Raw genomic sequence first — 17,571 nt, 5'->3', positions numbered from 1 at the left:
CCTCTAAAATTAGACACATTTTACGCTAAATCAGAGAGCTATTCTAATAAATCGATCCATATTCATCCTGTATTGCTTATCAAGAACAGTTTGGGATTGTTTACAAACCTATTATTTAGAAAGACTTCCTTTTATGTCAAAAAAAAAAAAGGGAAAGAAAAGCATCTTGAACAAGCATTATAATCTTTTATTTTGATTCGAGTTTTGCTACAAACACTGCAATCATTCCCTTCCTAAATGATACATGATTTTGAGTACAAACTACATAGTTAAAGCAAACAAAAACCGTGAAAGCATTACAAACTCAGATGGTTCTATATCATCCATCAGAACAATTTTTTTGGGCAGTCATTATCTCATGGCAATAAAAAGATTGGATAAAAGTAGGAGTTTGGAAGACATGCCTGACAGTTCCCTGCAAGTCTCTGAAGTTCAACTTTAACCAGTCAACTTTGCCTATAGAGCCACTCAGGAAAATGAATCATTCCACTTAGATTTTTGGGGTGCTTTTTCCACTAGAAGCTTGATGGTAGCCTGCAGAAATTAGTCTTTGGGAACACCTTCTGCTTCAAAATATTTCAGAATCAAAATGAAATACTCCAAGAGCTAATATGGATAATTTCAGTCACTTGAACCTTCCTCATTTTCTGGAAAAACTAATTGCAAGTCTTCGTTGTCTCTGTAAACTTGAACAAGAGCAGCAGCCTTATATACAAACATGCCAACCATGGCTGGAACAATCTGCAATAAACAGGAACCAATGGGCAAATTAATAAACACAACTTATGTTAATAGTTTGAGGGCTTCATGATTAATTTCAAAATTTATACAAACAGCTGAAGACAACAATAAAAGTTCTTTTAATTGCTACCTGGAAATCAAAGAAGTCATTGGCAAAATACCGATGAGACAGAACCCACAAACCATATATTGTAGCCGGGAGCCCGGGATCACAAGCCTTGGAGACAAAAGAGCAAGGCTACTTCCCTTAATTGATCCCTCTAAGAAGTCCTTAAGGTCCTCGCTTCTAATTCCAATTCTACAAAAGAAAAGGAAATGTTTGCTTAATCAAGGGGGAGACAGAGAATAACTTAGCTACAACGGCGCCATTCGGGGAAGAAAAAAAAATGCAGAAGCTTTAATATGTACTTCTTGGACTTCTTTCACATGAAAATCTGAGGAACCATGTCCTTGGACAGCCGGTCTGCATGTTGGTATAAGAGCTGAAGGTACAAGCAACTGCACTGGAAATGAGGTTTGTTAAACTATCAGAATTAGGATCAGTAATAAGAACAGATGGTCTCCTGCTGTTACTAAACCTTTTTTCGGTTTTCTATTAAAAAATGTGCTAAAAGCACTACTCGGAGTTTTTTACTTCCCTAAACTAGAAAATGAGCGATATCTTTAAATTTTCTGAGATATTTGGAGTACCAATTAGACCACACAAAGATAATTCCTCCACAGCGAAAACATTCGAGGGAGTTCACTAAATCAAGAATATTTGATAGAAGACATCAATCCCATGGGCCATTTCTCCAGCTATTGATTTTTTAGGCCAAAAACTCCTGTGGATGACTAACAGTAATTTTCTATAGAAACTTTGCATATCACATTATCATGGTTTCCTTGAATTATAATATCGTTATACACTTATTTTTACATTATTGGCAAGTAAAAATTTGGATGAAAAAGTTTTCTGTCGAAGTAACTGAAACAGCAGAATCTACCATTCTTTTCGACAACTGATTGCAGTACTTAGTATTGTTATTATTCATAAACCTTCCTTTTGAGTCGTAGCTCAAAATCTAGGACTCAGCACTGAGCTTTGATTTTGAAAACTGGCTCATCAAGGTATTGTTTGACAAATATTATCCTTAGTTAAAAAAGATCAACTTACCCAGTGATTTGGAATGCTAAAGACCCTAGTAAAGTTCCACTTTTTGTTTGGTCCTTGGCTCTAGGTAAACTATGCTATTCAAAGATGGAATCATAGTGTGTGCTTGTGCTTCTTGGTGTGTCATGTGCAAGAGAATAGCAAAAGAGCAGATCATTTGTTTTTGCATTGTCACAATGCCGTTCATTGTTTCAGGCAGCTAGAATTTCTTGAGTGATTCCAGCTTCTAGCATTTCTCAGCTTTCAGAGATTATTGATGCTTTTGGGAAAGGTAAAAAAGCTAGAGTGCCATGGAAATGTTCAGCTCTGGCCACTTTTTGGGTGATTTGGCTTTAAAGAAATTAAAGATTGTTTTTAAGATTCTGAGGAAGACATCATCTTTTTGTGGGAAAGAGTGGGATTACTAGCTTTTCTTTGGGCATCATTAACAAAGGAATTTCAAGATTCTTCTTTATTCTTCATTCATCTAAACTGTAAGGGGTGTTGGCTTAATTCTGTGCTTTTGAGCTTGTTTTTGTTGTGAGATCATTTATTCATTTAGATCCTATACTTTTTTGGTCATCTGATCAGCATTGAACTGCATGGACTTTTTGTGATCTTTAGGGGTTCTTTATTTGCGGACTCCTTGTTCACTTTCTGTACATGTTTTTCTTCTCAATACAAGTTTCTATGTTTTCTATCAAAAAACACTACATATAAATAAATGAAAAATAAAAGATCAGCTTACCTGAAAAGAACCCCAACCATATAGCTAAAAGCCACCTGTAAAATTAATAAGGTCATTTCTATATAAAACCAAAATTTACAATATTTCACGAATATCTTACTTTACATTTAAAGAAAGTACATGAATCCATTCAATAAAGTAGAATAGGGAGAGAGAAAAAAAATTTGCCTACTCTGTCGCAATTTGTACAGTCAACTACTGAAAATAGATGAAAATATAATCAAAAAGTAGTTTAGAGCCGTTGTCACCAGATCCTCATATTTATTTCCAATCATATCTTTCAGCAAAATAACAGAGTGCAAAATTCCAGACTTCTATTAAATAAGCTAGAGAAAGGTCTGATATTAAAAATTTTTTAAACTTTAAATACTGTGCTTCAAATTTCTGTCAAGATAGTACCAGGACTGAGAGCATTATCAAACAATAACCACTACATGCAGTTCCAATGCCAACTGACAAAAGCATCAGTTCCCTCTTGAGCTGCAAGATCGAAGTACAAATACCAGCATCTTAGACAGCTTTGGTAGTACTATGGCGCACAAGCAAGCCTTTAGGTACTAACATTGTACTAACATTGTTAATTGATCACACAACCTAAAAGTTTGAGCAGAGAGAAAAGAGCCGAGACTACAGAGTCTAACATGTACCTTGTCTGCAAGGCATGTAAATCAAACATAACAACAATCGTGCTATAACAAGAAGCATAAATACAATTTTCTAATAATCCAGGTAACACATCAGAAAATCCAAATACAAGACAACTTGATCAAACTAGCTCCATTTCCCTATTATGTTACCACTCCACATCTAACCAATACAAAAAGAAAAATAAAAGCATACAGGTACCATACCAAATCTGTGAACCCTTAGTTCTATTAACATTTACCAACTTTAACATAAAACTGAATCTATTAAGTCCTATCCCAGTTACCTGGGAATTGAATTGGAGAAATATGGTTTCAAAACAGAAGGTTAAGTAACCAAATTTACAGCTTCCTTTGCAAACAGACATCTCTCAAAGCGCCATTTGCTAACAGAAGAATATATAAACAACCTTTAATCAAAACAGAGTCACATGGTGAACATCAGCTCATTCAGCTTGCAAGATTAAAGCTACAGATATAAGTATAATGAAATCATACCCCTAGAACCAAAAGGAGAAAAACCAGTCCACCCTTGCACGTACTTATACAATATGTTCATTTATTAATCAGCTCTTTCTAAGTTAGTTAGATAACAACTAACAATTTAAATTTCAAATGTAAGAGAATCTAACTTTTTAAAAGAAATAGTGGAATTAGAACCGAACAGAAAGATCCCAATTTCAGGCATTGACATCACATCAACAACCAACTAACCATGAGAAATTCTAATTTCAAGAGAAGTATCATACAGCTTCATATTTAAGAAAGTTCAGTCTCTTCCTTCTTTCACTGTCATCCTGCAAAGCCTGTATTTACATGCATCGGTTAGCAGTAAGAAATTGCAGATATAAAACTTAAAACAAATTCCCCTGCTTTTCTGAAATGGGGAGAAAAGGAGGGAAGGAGGATGGAGAGATGGGAGAGAGTGTTTTCAAGCAAGCTCATTATAATTTAATGATAGCCAACAAAATGCATACCTTAGCAGAAGGTTTCTTATTGATTGGTGCAGAGTTGTCACCCAATAGCCACTCATGGGTTTTCGAGAGTTTCAAAAATCCATCATCATTGTCACTTTCTATGACCTACAATATACATACCATCAATGACAGCAGAAGCACAACAAATCATCTAAGAAACCAGAATAAAAACGAACAGAATGACACAGAACGAACAGAATGTTATACAGTTATACTTAGCAATTAAATTAAGGAACTTTAAACCAGAGAGTAGCTGAAACCAGCATGGAGATATGTATGCACTTTGAATTCATAAATGCGTCAAGAATGGAGTTGATGCCACAGTATAATGCTAAAGAGGTGACATAGGACAGATCAGAATAAGACATCTGCATTGTCAACTGCCTCAAATTTCAATGGAACCTTTTCATAATGCTGGGAATGAATAAGTCCTCCTTCTATAAACAGCAGTGCTACCCCAGTCTAAGCCTCAATTGTAATTAGGAGCTGCACCTCAGGCTGTAATTTATGTCTTACAAAAGCCTAGGAATAAGAGTACACATGCTACTGCTAATTCCAACAGAATACAGGCTTGGCTAAGTTTTAAAATCCTTCAAGATATCGAATGAATCAATTGCTATTTTTGTACTTGGCATTATTATATCATTCAGTAACTTCTTATTTGATATTCAAAAAACTAAATAAATAAGCAATTTTGGAAGATTTCTCATTGAAACAGCTAAACTGCTCCATTGTTAGTTGTAGAATCAATTCCACTGTCCACACTCCAAAGTCAGAACTGAAGAGACTCCAAGAATCACGAACAGTACTGACAAAGATGCTCCATAAACCAGAAATGTTTGAAATTATCATACTTCCACACCACCACAGGGGACACGAAGAGAGATTAAAACTGGAAATTGCCGAAAAAAAGATACAATACATTCTTATGAATCAGAATCAAGAAAGCTACCTGGTGAGCTTGTTCAGAATTGTTAGCAAATTTGCCAGCATCAGCATCAGAGTCAATGAATTTCGAAGCCCCCATTAGCCAAAACATATCAGAAGCTTTGGAAATAAAATCTCCATTCAGTTCTCTATCTTTAAAGAACATTTGCAGAATATCCTCTTCAGCAACTTCACTCACTAAGAAGTCAAATAAGGAGAAAATAAAAACACAAAAGCTGAAATGGGAATTCAGTGGCAAGCATAGGAAGCGTCACAAAAAAAAAAAAGGCAAAGGATGGTGGTTGACCTGGACGAGTGCTTGTTCTTAAGAGAGAAGATGGTGATGTTTTCTTGGAAAGCGGCTTCTGGGTGTGAGGAAGTGGAGAGAATATTGGGAAATGAGAGCGAGTGTAGTTTGTTAAGAAGCTAATTCTTGAAAGAGCTTCCATTTTTTGTTGGGCTTTTTTGGCTTCTTGCTTGGCTAATTGTTTTTTTGAAGATGAAGGATATTTGTGCTCTGTGAGACAGAGACCGCGTCACTGCACTCTTGTTTGATGCTGAATGATTAGGAACAAAAGAGGCGTTATCTCATTCTCTTGTACAGCACGTCAGCACCAGCACTTGAAGCTCGCTATTTTTTTCATAATAATAAATTATTGGGGATAATTTCATGGGAATCCTTGAGGTTCGTTTAATACCAACAATACCATTTATGTTACTCATTCAACATTTGAACTCATAAACACCCCAAATTAATAAATCACCTCATGTTGGCTAATAATTTTATGATTGTTATAACTTTTGACAATTTATTTCGGCTTGCATCATGGTGTAATATTTCAGCAAAAGTGAGAAAAATGTGAATAACCTTCTTTCGTAATTTCTTTTTATTTTATTGATCTTTACTATTAGTTCTTAATATATGTCATTCATCCATTAGAATGTAAAATCTTATTTCACATTTCTACCATCTAATGGATGGATGCCACCATATTACTTAGGATGAAATCTTTAGAGATATTACTAATAATTAAAAAGTGCTTTATTACTATTTTCAATACGGTTAAATTTTGAAATATCTCCTTGTGAAGTAAAAATTTTAAAACACCCCCAAACTATTATAAATTTCAACTTATTCTCATTTTTATTCAAAAGATAACTGAAAAATGAGGGTATATTGATGAAATTTTTTTATCTTCTTTAGAAAAATAGAAGGTCTGTTGAGATTTATAATAATTTGTAATATATTTTGAAGATCAACATCCCACAAAAGAGTGATCCGAAATTAATGTTTTCAATATAGCAAAAAGAAAATGCGTCAAAATGGTAAATACAATCCATGTGGACTTACTTGTCACTTGCCAGAGAAAAAAAAAAAGTAAGTACTTAATTGAGTTTTTTAATGAACAAGTTGGGTGGAGTTAGTCCTTTTCTCACAAAATGTGAGTAGAATAGATATTTCTCTACTATTAGTGAAAAGAAAATTTTGGTTGTGTTTCATAGATTTAATGTAGAATAATTTCAGGAATTATTTGATTATAAATATCAGCCATCCTTTGATTGCAATATAGTAAAAAAAAAAAAAGGTTAAGTATGGACTAGTATTTCTAATTGATTGTGAGAAGAACAACAGAAGGCATAAATAAATCAAAGCTTTCCTGAAATAACAACAATATAAACAAATACTATAGTAATCAATCATCATCTTCGCTATCACTGTAGTAATAACCAGACTTATTGTTACAGGGGATTTATTATGATCAGCATCACCCCTATTTCTTTTTAGCATTGCAGGTTTGGGAAATTTTTCAGCTGCATCAATCTTTTCCAACGTACCTGAAGAAGATTCTGCTGCTACACTTTGAAAATCTTTCTTGGGTTTTTTTGCCAGCGGCACCAATTTCATAATCGAGCTCAAGGGACAAGACGCTGGATTCTTCTTCCCAATAATCAATCTCTGTTGATGATCATCATCATCATGGCTTGTTAATGTTTCCTTGGAAGCAACACATTGTGATGCCACGGCTGCCCTGAAACGCCGAAGCTCCATGGCCTCTTCGTCAGCAAGCCGCCGCTCTTTTTCCTTCTTATACGACTCCCATCCGTCAAGAAACTGGGCCTCGTCTTCGTCCAAGGATTTCGGAGGCTTGTGCTTCCGGCGGTCCTCGAGTTCCTTTTTCTTTTTGGCTTTGTTCTCGTTCATTATCTCGTGAATAGGCCTGTCTCTCTGTGCTGTCCCGTCTTCAACTCTTTCGCCTCTTGTCTTTTTGGCTTCATCCAATTGTTCTTCTGATACAAAGTTGATCCCCAATGCATTACTGCTGGTTGCTGTTGATTGTTTATCCGCCATCTTCAAGATCAACCGAATTCAAAATCCAGGATACCAAAATCGAAGTATCTACAGAGGGAGTTAATTAAATACATAATTTAGCTAGACCTTTAGACGATGATCAGTACAACGATATGTGTGGACTTACTTGTGTTAATGATTATGAATGAATACTTTGTGCTACTGGGACTCCGAATATTAAGTTGCCGGAACCCAAGTTGGAAAAGTACAAAATACAAAATCCTAGTTAAGTTGAATTACAAGGTTTCAAAAATGAAAATTATATGTAACTAATTTTTCTAATCAATAAACACACGTGTGGTAAAAGATAGTAAAAGCCTCGTCACAGAGAACTGATGAACACTACAAATCCGTTTCAATTCTTTAATTTTTTTTTTTGTTGTAATTTCTAGTTATAATGCATGAAAGATTATTTATAAATTGTTACTAGATTGAACAAAATCCTTATAGAAATTGGAGTAGCTAGCGGCTCTCGGTTCACTTATTTCATAAAGAAAAATTCGGAGACCCGGCTAGAGATATATAATCAAAGATATTATTGTCCCTGAGATGGTAATCGTATAAAGCGAGAATTGGATTGTGAAATATGCAAGTTGTAGAATTTGATAAAAACAGGATAGTGAAAGTTACTATAACGAAGAAATCAATGGACCAATGAAACAATTTACAGCCAACATTATATTATTAGGAAGTTACTCCAAAAGTAATGCTAAAACAAGACATGTTTTTTTTTTTTTAAAGCCTAAAATCCTAAATAGAAGATTCAAAATTAGTGAAGGAACTGCACTCGCACTACCTTATAAATTTCTCTACAATGATCGATCTACCATCTACCATTAAAAAACATAAAATAAAATAAAAAGTTTACTCAAATTTATCGGAATATACAATACTTTCACTTCAATCAGTCATAAAATGGGTTTCAGCTCCTACTCCCAGCAAGCATTTTCACTACTAGTGTTGTTCATTACTTCGGTAAAAGGTATCGATGCAACCAACAGAGTTTTCAACGTCAAGGACTTTGGTGCCGCGGCCGATGGCATTAAGGATGATAGTAAGGTAAGAAAATAAGATCCGCAGCTTAATAGCCACAGCTGCTAAACAACAACACGAAATGAAAGCCTTATTTGAAAATGTAGTCGCTTTACTAATTAAAAGTAGTAAGTATTTGGTTCTTGTCAATTTAATATAGGCTTTTGGTACTGCTTGGAGAGAAGCTTGCAACTGGGATGGAATAGAAAGCACGGTATTGGTAACTCCGGGAAAATACTTGTCGAATTTTGCGAACTTGAAGGTCCATGCAAAGCTCCAATTTCTTTTTAACTTCAAGGGCTTGTCCAGGCACCAACCGGCCTATCAAAACTACCCGATAAACAAAGCTGGATCACCTTTCAATATCTCAGACACTTCACTCTCTCCGGCGAAGGAACATTCCACGGCCAAGGCGAAACTGCATGGCCACTAAATCAATGCCACAAAAACTCCGATTGCCAGCTTCCCACAGTAAGTCTTGTTAACAATGTTCTCTTGTTTTTTGTTTTTGTTTTTTTGTTTTTTTTTTTGGTAAACCTGCTAATGAAAACAGGGTTAAAATAATTAGTTAATATTGCTTCGGTGTCAAATTGACAGTCCATAAGATTCAATTTCCTGAACGACTCAACAATTACTGGGATAAAATCTGTTGATAGCAAATACTTCCACATTAACATTTTGGGTTGCTACAACCTGAAGATAAATGACCTCAAAATCACAGCACACGCGGATAGTCCTAATACTGATGGCATTCATATTGGAAGATCAAATGGGATTGAGATATCACATTCAGTTATAGCCACCGGTGATGACTGTGTCTCTCTTGGTCAAGGCAGTAAAAATATTTTAGTATCTGACGTTTTTTGCGGACCAGGACATGGTATCAGTGTTGGTAGCCTGGGAAAGGATACAAAAGATGAAGAAGTTGTTGGATTGACTGTAAGGAACTGTACCTTCACAGGCACAAGTAACGGGGTTAGAGTCAAAACATGACCTGATTCTCACGTTGGAATCGCTTCCAACTTCGCTTTTGAAGACATTGTCACGAACAATGTGGAAAATCCCATCGTCATAGATCAACTGTATTGCCCATCTAATAAATGTAACATAAAGGTACATGAACATTCATTCATCTCTCAAACTATTATGCTTCAGCTTAATTTTTAAAGCAGACCGCTCAGTTATATTTGACAGCTAATGATTACACGCCCTGCCGTTAATATTTTACAGGTTCCTTCGCAAGTAAAGATCAGCAATGTGAGATTCAATAACATCCGCGGCACTTCAGCTACCAAGGTTGCCGTAAGTCTTGTGTGTAGCCAAAAGATTCCATGCCAAAATATTGAGATTGGGAATATAAACTTGGTGTACAATGGCGTTAATTTTAAGGTTGAGGGTCCTGAAACGACATCTTTGTGTTCCAATGTCAAACCAACTCTCTTCGGAAAGCAAATCCCGGCTACTTGCGTCTAGATCTCCAGACTCTTCATATTTTATCTATACACGTTTTGTTATTTTTCATTTCTGTATACTAAATTTAGGAGTGAGTACATGTCAAATATCATATCCCGCATATACCAAACGAGGGTCTCCATTAAGGTTAATGACTTGTACTTGCTTTACTTGAAAATAGATGAATGAAATATGATTAGAAAATTACTCTTAGTATCCGAAAAATCTCATAACATTCCAAATATACCTAAAAATTTTGCTGTTTGATAACGATTTAGACTTGAATGAGTGGTAAAGTTGGTGTTTGAAGTAAATGAAAAAAGGTGGAAAAAATAGATTGTTTATGAGTGTGTGGTAAATTGTTTGAACTGTCCAAAAGTATAACACACATGCCCCTTGTGTGTGTGTGTGTGTATATAATAGTTTTTTGGTCCGGAATTTTAAAGTTTAGAAAAATTTGGAAAAGAAAATTTTAAAACCGCAGAGTTTTAAAGCTTTTCCAAATTTCCCTGCACTTTTTTTTTTATTAGATGGGGCTCAACTAAGCGAGCTAAACAGGAATAAGACGGGGTTGAGTAACCCCAAACAAGTCTTGCATAATAATTGAATAAATACCCACAGACGGGCTAGTAAATAAATGCAAATCATGGGGAAGTGAGTGAGCCATATTCACCATAAAATCTGCCGCCGAATTTGCTTCACAATTTCCCTGCACTTTAAAATATTGGATTGGAAAATTTATCTCTCTCTCTATATATATATATATATATAATCCTTCTTTAGTGTGGACGCCCTCAATTTTTTTCATGAAAACACACTATTAAACTATGTAATTCAATAAAATTAATGCAAAAACACTATTAATTGTAAGATTTAACAACGTGTCCGTATTTAAAAAAAAATAAGGACACCGACACCTCAAAATGATTATATATATAGAGTTTGACAATAACATTGACTCTACTATTCCCGCTGTACGTTTGATTGAGGATATTGTAAACTTGTGTGCGATTCCTTTTGATTTTACATATTTTCACTGATGATACTTTGCTCTCAGATCAGTAAAAGAAGTCATTAGTGGAATTTAAGTCAGTTTTTGGGATAAGTGTTTGTTTTGTCATTTAGACGATGGTGTACTTGAATCATGCTCTTCGGCATTTTGGATTCTCCTGCAGTTCTTTCTCGAAATCCGATTTGCGAAATCGGCGATTCTCTGCTCAATATGAAATCTATTACAAAGATAAGCAATGCTTTGACCATTAATTATATTTAGCTAATATTTTGAAAGACTGTTGCTAAGGCTGTTAATCTAAATTGGATCCAACTCTCTCTCTCTCAAGTTGCCAAGTTCAGATTATTGCTTCTTCACTGAAGTATTGCACTGAATTACAAGAACCCCGACTTGCTCACAATGACAAAAAGGTAAATAATGTTCCCAGTGGTCATTTTATTGATGGCAAGCTGTCCTCAAATTCATTGTATTTTTTATTTGTTATTATTGTGACTAATATCTTGTTCATTTCTTATGTTGTTTTTCTCCATCTCACTCTCTGAATTGCCTAGACGCTCCAGCCGAGTTTGCTTATTATTAGAAGCTTCAAAATTTAGACTTGGGAAATAATTTGATAGCAAGATCTCAGAATTGAGGAGAAGCATGAAAATTTTTTCTGTTATATTTCTCCATTAATTTTTTTTTTCTACATACATACTTTCTTGCCATGTATGATGGCAATATGCTTGAATGTCAAGTGCTAAATTCATTAGTTAATCCTCAATCTACAAGGAAACACTGTAGCTAAATATGATAAATTGGAAAAGAAGGTAATGATGTTTTTCAAGTGTAGATTTGTGCTCCAGGACTAATCTAGAATCAATGTCATAGCAGGTGAAAAATCTATTGCAAAACTTGCACATATTCAACGCTAGACCAATAGATAAAAACACCAAAAATGAGAAGGACGATGCTGTTGATAAGGTTAATGATTCCTCAAAGTGCTGATGACAAGATAAAAGTTCAGAAGAAATCGAAAAGAGATAGCTTTAGAGAAACAAATGACAAACTCTCAATGAAAGAAATTCTGCAGAGCAAAATTGATTTGCAGCTGGGAAGAAAGTGGTAAGTGAGAATAAAAAGAGAAGGAAGAGGAGCTTGATGCTACTGATGATGCAAAGAACTCTGGAGGCCTTGTGCCTGGTCAAAACAAAGATGGTCATCCAAAATCTAAATGATTCTAGAGATGTTGATCATGGAGTTACTTTTTTTAAGAATCATGATTCTTAATAAAATTAGATAGCTTACTTTTAGTACGCAAAATCCTACGTTACAATGGGTAAAGTCTTATAGCCTACGAACCATGCATACCTAATGTCAATGGTATATCGAGGTTTTTATTTGGTATTGAGACAGTTGGTGTAAAAAAAAAAAAATTGTAATTATTAAATAAAAGTTAATAGCATATGGTGAAAATAATTTTTAAATAATAATTTCAATAAAAATAATAAAGATAACTATAAATTTTTCATCATATAAATGTGAAATAAAATGAACTAAGTTTTTATCCAACACTTAATAATGTAGATTCAAAATTCCAATTGTCCGACCACCCTACAAACTTAAAAAGAAAGAGGGTAAGTTAGATCATTATCAATTCCCCAAAGTCGACACCAACTTGCGCGCAACACTTCAAAAACAAAGAAAATAGAAGAAAAGGCAATGAGGAAGAAAAATGTATTGTTAACACGTTGAAATGTACTAATAAAGGAGAGCGAACAATATTATTAATGAAAGTAATTGAATTCATGTAATGTCGACCGTTCATTCTTTCTTAATCAAAAGGTTCAAATTAGTGTAAAAATTGTCGATAAAATTGAGGCTGCTTAACTTGTCCCATTGATTATTATAAATATATTCAAATTCAGTATTGATTGGGATAAACTAGCTAGTCACTTGAAATGAACGGTGAAAAAATTGTAGATGCCGGCTCTTGACTTCGACGTATAAATTACCTTTTTTTTCCCCTTCAATATCATTACTTCTAAGCACTGGCAAGTCCTCAGGACGTCCAAGTTCTGTTTTACTTATAAATTACTTTAAAAACACCCGAGTTAAAAGAAAAGTGAGTGACTGAAAATATTCATTCAATGATCCAAACCAAAGCTAGCGTGTGAAAAAAAGAAAAAAAAAATAGTGAGACAAATTAGTTCATTATCATTCGCATTATGTGGCTGCTAACTAATTGAGTTAGTAAATCAGTTGTGATATAAATAAGAGATTTAGAGTTTGAAGTCAGCTCAAAAGGGTGAGGGGGATTAGGTTGCCGGCTAAATAATAACAAGAAAAGAAAAATAATCCAAAGATGGACACGAACTTGAATATCATACTTCAAGCGTATATTTGGATAAAGAAAAAGACCGTTTGTTGATATTTGCATGAAGCCGGCAAGTAAACCACTTTTGTTCGAAATTAACTATGTTAAGCCGGCAAGTATATTGGAAATTGTTTGCAGGCTTGATTATCCAAGTACAGAGCATGGAAATTGTTTGCAGAAAATTGAAGTGATGGATACTTTTCAAATTAGATACTTTTCAAATTGGATACTTTTGTTCAAATGGGCAAACTGAGGACATCATGGACATATCAGATGGGCAAACGGAGGACATTATAAAATATCATTCAAAGTGGTAACATTCTCATAAGCACCCTTACATTTCTTATCATTAATTAAATTTCTATCCACAGCAATGAAATCAACAATCATGAGTGTTTCTGTTGCCCTTGTTTTCCTTGACTTATTTTTTATAGCCACCATGATCAACATCAGCTTCTGCAATGGGAACACTTTCGTGGGTTGCATAGACAGTGAGAGAGAAGCACTTCTAGAGTTGAAACAAGATCTCAAAGATCCTTCCAGCCGTCTTGCCTCTTGGAATATTGGTGATGAAGATTGCTGTGCATGGGGTGGTGTTGTTTGTAACAACTTCACTGGCCATGTCCTTCAGCTCAACCTTGGAAATCCTAATCCTAATAATGGCACGGGGTCAAAGCTGGTTGGTAAGATAAATCTCTCTTTGGTTGACTTCAAGCATTTGATTCACTTGGACTTAAGCGGAAATGATTTCCAAGGAATTCAGATTCCCAAATATCTTGGTTCTCTTAAGAACCTTAGATACCTGAATCTCTCTAGAGCCAACTTTGCAGGAGTGACTCCTTACCAACTTGGAAGTCTCTCTAATCTTCAATATCTTGATCTCAGTCAGAATTATCTGTTACAAGTTGAAAGTTTTTCATGGCTATCTGGTCTTTCTTTGCTAGAGCACCTCGATCTGAGTCAGGCTGACCTTAGCAAAGCCACTGATTGGTTACTTGTCACAAACTCACTCTCTTCTTTAAAAGTACTAAACTTGTCCTACTGTGAACTCCATCACTTTCCTCCGTCATCCTCTGCTAATTTTTCCTCCCTTAAGGCCCTCGATCTTTCCCAAAATCAATTTAATAACTCTTTGTTTCAATTTGGCAGTTGGGTTTTTGGTCTTCATAATTTAGTCTTTTTCGATCTAAGCGGAAATCAATTTCAAGGTAAAATCCCCATCGGACTAGGAAACTTGACGTTTCTTAGACATCTTGATTTATCTGATAATGAATTCAATTCTGCAATACCTGGCTGGTTGTCTAAGCTTAATGATCTTGAGTTCCTTTCTCTTAGAAGTAATAGCTTGCAAGGTAAGATTTCATCAATCGGTCTAGAAAAATTGACCTCTCTCAAAACTCTGGACCTTTCCTTCAATTATGAGCTTGCAGGGAAGATTCCAACATCGTTTGTACGGCTTTGTAAGTTGACATCAATCGATCTATCGTTTGTTAAATTGAGTCAAGACTTATCACAAGTTTTAGATATTTTCTCTGCATGTGGTGCATATGCACTAGAGTCACTAGTTTTGAGGAGTTGTCAATTTTCAGGTCACATGACAAATCAACTTGGGCAATTTAAAAGTTTGAACAGACTTCGACCACGTAACAACTCTCTTTCAGGTCCACTTCCATCTGCTTTAGGAGAACTTACATATTTGACATATCTAGATCTTTCCAAAAACAGGCTGAATGGTTCCATTCCACTGTCTCTAGGACAAATTTTAAACTTAGAATATCTAGATTTGTCCAACAACTTGTTGAATGGTTCTATTCCATTGTCTTTGGGAAAATTTTCACACTTAGAATATCTAGATTTGTCCAACAATAGGATGAGTGGAACACTTTCTGAAAATCATTTTGTCAATCTAACAAAACTGACTTCATTTTCTACATCTGGTAACCCGCTAATCTTGCAAGTCAATCCGAACTGGGTTCCTCCTTTTCAACTCGATACATTGAAATTGAGGTCATGTCATTTAGGGCCTCATTTTCCATCGTGGATTCATTCACAAAAGCATTTGTATTTTTTGGACATATCCAACACAAGAATTTCACATACTACTCCTCGTTGGTTTTGGAATTCCATTTTCCAGTATAAGTATTTGAATCTCTCTAGCAACCAAATCTACGGTGAGATTCCAAATTTAGATTTTCCTTACCGTCCATCGCCTCTTCTACCTCCCCCATCCGGCATACTTGATTTTTCTAATAATGGTTTTTCGGGGTCCATTTTTCATTTAATATGTAATGGGTTAAAGAGCACTTCTTATCTCCAACTCTCAAAAAATTACTTTTCTGGGGATATACCTGATTGTTGGATGAATTGGCGTGGCTTGGATATGCTGAATTTAGGTAACAATAACCTTACTGGTAGTCTTCCGACCTCAATTGGAACTTTAAGTTCTCTTTTGTCATTGAACCTGCGCAATAATAGATTGTCTGGAGTCATTCCCGAGTCATTTCAAAATTGTTCAAGTTTGGTATCTCTTGACATGGGCGAAAATGAGTTTGTCGGGAATATTCCAACATGGATGGGAGAAAGATTTTCTAGTTTGTCGATTCTCATTCTTCGATCAAACAAGTTCCATGGCGATTTGCCAATTCAACTTTGTCGTCTAACTTCTTTACAAATTTTAGATGTTGCTTATAACTATCTCTCAGGGACCATACCCAGATGCATCAGTAACTTCACTGCTATGGCGACGACGGACTCGTCTATTCTAGAGAATGCGATATCCTACTTTGCATTGCTGGATGAGAGTGAACTTGTGGTGGATGCATCAGTTGTGACGAAAGGGTCTATGGTTGAATATAACTCCATTCTGAATTTGGTAAGAAGCATAGACATTGCGAAGAATAATTTCACGGGAGAAATACCGATGGAACTGACAAATCTTAAAGGATTGCAATCACTGAATCTGTCCCACAATTTTTTTACAAGCAAAATTCCTGAGAAAATTGGTGATATGAAATCAATTGAGTCCCTCGATTTCTCAGCGAACCAACTTTCTGGTAAAATTCCCCAAAGTATGTCAAGTTTGTCATTTTTAAATCACCTGAACTTGTCCAACAATCACTTGACTGGGAAAATTCCTTCAAGCACTCAATTGCAAAGCTTCGATGCATCTTGTTTTGCCGGCAACAATCTATGCGGAGCTCCACTTCCTAATTGTAATGAGAATAATCCTCTTGTACCAGAAGATCCAAATGGAAATGGGAACGAAGATGAAGACGAAGTGGACTGGTTGTTGTATGTAAGCTTGGCACTTGGATTTGTAGTGGGGTTTTGGTGTTTCATAGGTCCTCTACTTGTCAGCAGAAGATGGAGGTACAAGTACTGTCATTTTTTGGATGGCTTTATCGAAGAATTTGGCTGCTTTGTAAGAAGATGCTACTAGATTTTTCCGTGATATTATGTACTTGGGGTCCAGGATGCAATGTCACTCGATCATTACAATAAAAGGAAATAATTGGACATTGGAGCCCTCCAAAATTACACTATTTTTTCACCATGTTTCAGCATTTAGATCAACTAAGCAGGCGTCGAAATTAAATGAATTTCAGCGGAAGGACTCAAGAGGGCTATTGATTTCACAGTCCAATCTCTACTTAAAATTTATGTTTCTTTGTTTCAGAGGGTAAAAAATAAGAGTTGTCCATTCATTAGTCCATCCTACATTGCTAATGAAGAACTATTTTAGATAATTTAGAAACATTTTCTCTAAATTAAATTTATATTTTAGAAAAAAAAATCTCACAATATTCCAAACACAAACCTAATATTTTTACAATTGCAGTTTGATAATGATTTAGAGTTGAATGAGTGAAGAAAATAGTGTTTGGTGCCAGTGATAAAGAAATGGAAAAACTAGATTGTTTATGATTAAGTGACTGTGTGTGATAGATTATTTACACTGTATACAGTTAATATAACATAGATGCTTTTAGGTAGAGATCGGTTGCTTGTGAATGCCTTTTGTGCTCAAATGACTCAAGTTCAATTAGTAATAAAAGAGTTAAGAGTTTGATATTTAACGGGGAGGTTTCTTCTTTCCATTCAAACCTAATTAAAGGAAAAATATATAACAAACATATTTTTGGGCATTGTGATCCGGCCCCAGAAAAAAAAAAAAAAAGAGAGAGAAAGTGAAAAGTTGAG

At 35.1% G+C, this 17,571-nt stretch overlaps 3 protein-coding genes and 1 pseudogene across 3 annotated transcripts; 2 read left to right on the top strand and 2 right to left on the bottom strand.

The window, feature by feature from the left end:
* Positions 1-166: 166 nt before the first annotated feature.
* On the bottom strand, positions 167-5,768 carry LOC102625462 (uncharacterized; annotated as a pseudogene).
* A 1,048-nt stretch (positions 5,769-6,816) lies between these two features.
* LOC107177496 (uncharacterized) lies at positions 6,817-7,519 on the bottom strand. Its single transcript, XM_015531354.1, has 2 exons — positions 7,006-7,519; positions 6,817-6,827 (listed from the first exon to the last, which is right to left on the bottom strand). The coding sequence occupies exons 1-2, from the start codon at positions 7,517-7,519 to the stop codon at positions 6,817-6,819; spliced, it is 525 nt and encodes a 174-aa protein (XP_015386840.1).
* Positions 7,520-8,434: 915 nt separating this feature from the next.
* Positions 8,435-10,024, top strand: LOC107177497 (exopolygalacturonase clone GBGA483-like). The gene is made up of 4 exons (XM_052432785.1): positions 8,435-8,578; positions 8,712-8,771; positions 9,149-9,490; positions 9,782-10,024. The coding sequence occupies exons 1-4, from the start codon at positions 8,435-8,437 to the stop codon at positions 10,022-10,024; spliced, it is 789 nt and encodes a 262-aa protein (XP_052288745.1).
* A 3,735-nt stretch (positions 10,025-13,759) lies between these two features.
* Positions 13,760-16,810, top strand: LOC102621203 (receptor-like protein EIX2). Its single transcript, XM_025100107.2, has one exon. It carries the CDS (start codon positions 13,760-13,762, stop codon positions 16,808-16,810), a length of 3,051 nt encoding a protein of 1,016 aa, XP_024955875.2.
* The last annotated feature ends 761 nt before the right edge of the window (positions 16,811-17,571 follow it).

Source organism: Citrus sinensis, chromosome 8 (genome assembly GCF_022201045.2).
Source record: "Citrus sinensis cultivar Valencia sweet orange chromosome 8, DVS_A1.0, whole genome shotgun sequence".
Taxonomy (NCBI): domain Eukaryota; kingdom Viridiplantae; phylum Streptophyta; class Magnoliopsida; order Sapindales; family Rutaceae; genus Citrus; species Citrus sinensis.
The sequence above is the reverse complement of the archived record's forward strand: the minus strand, read 5'-3'. Positions and strand labels throughout refer to the sequence as shown.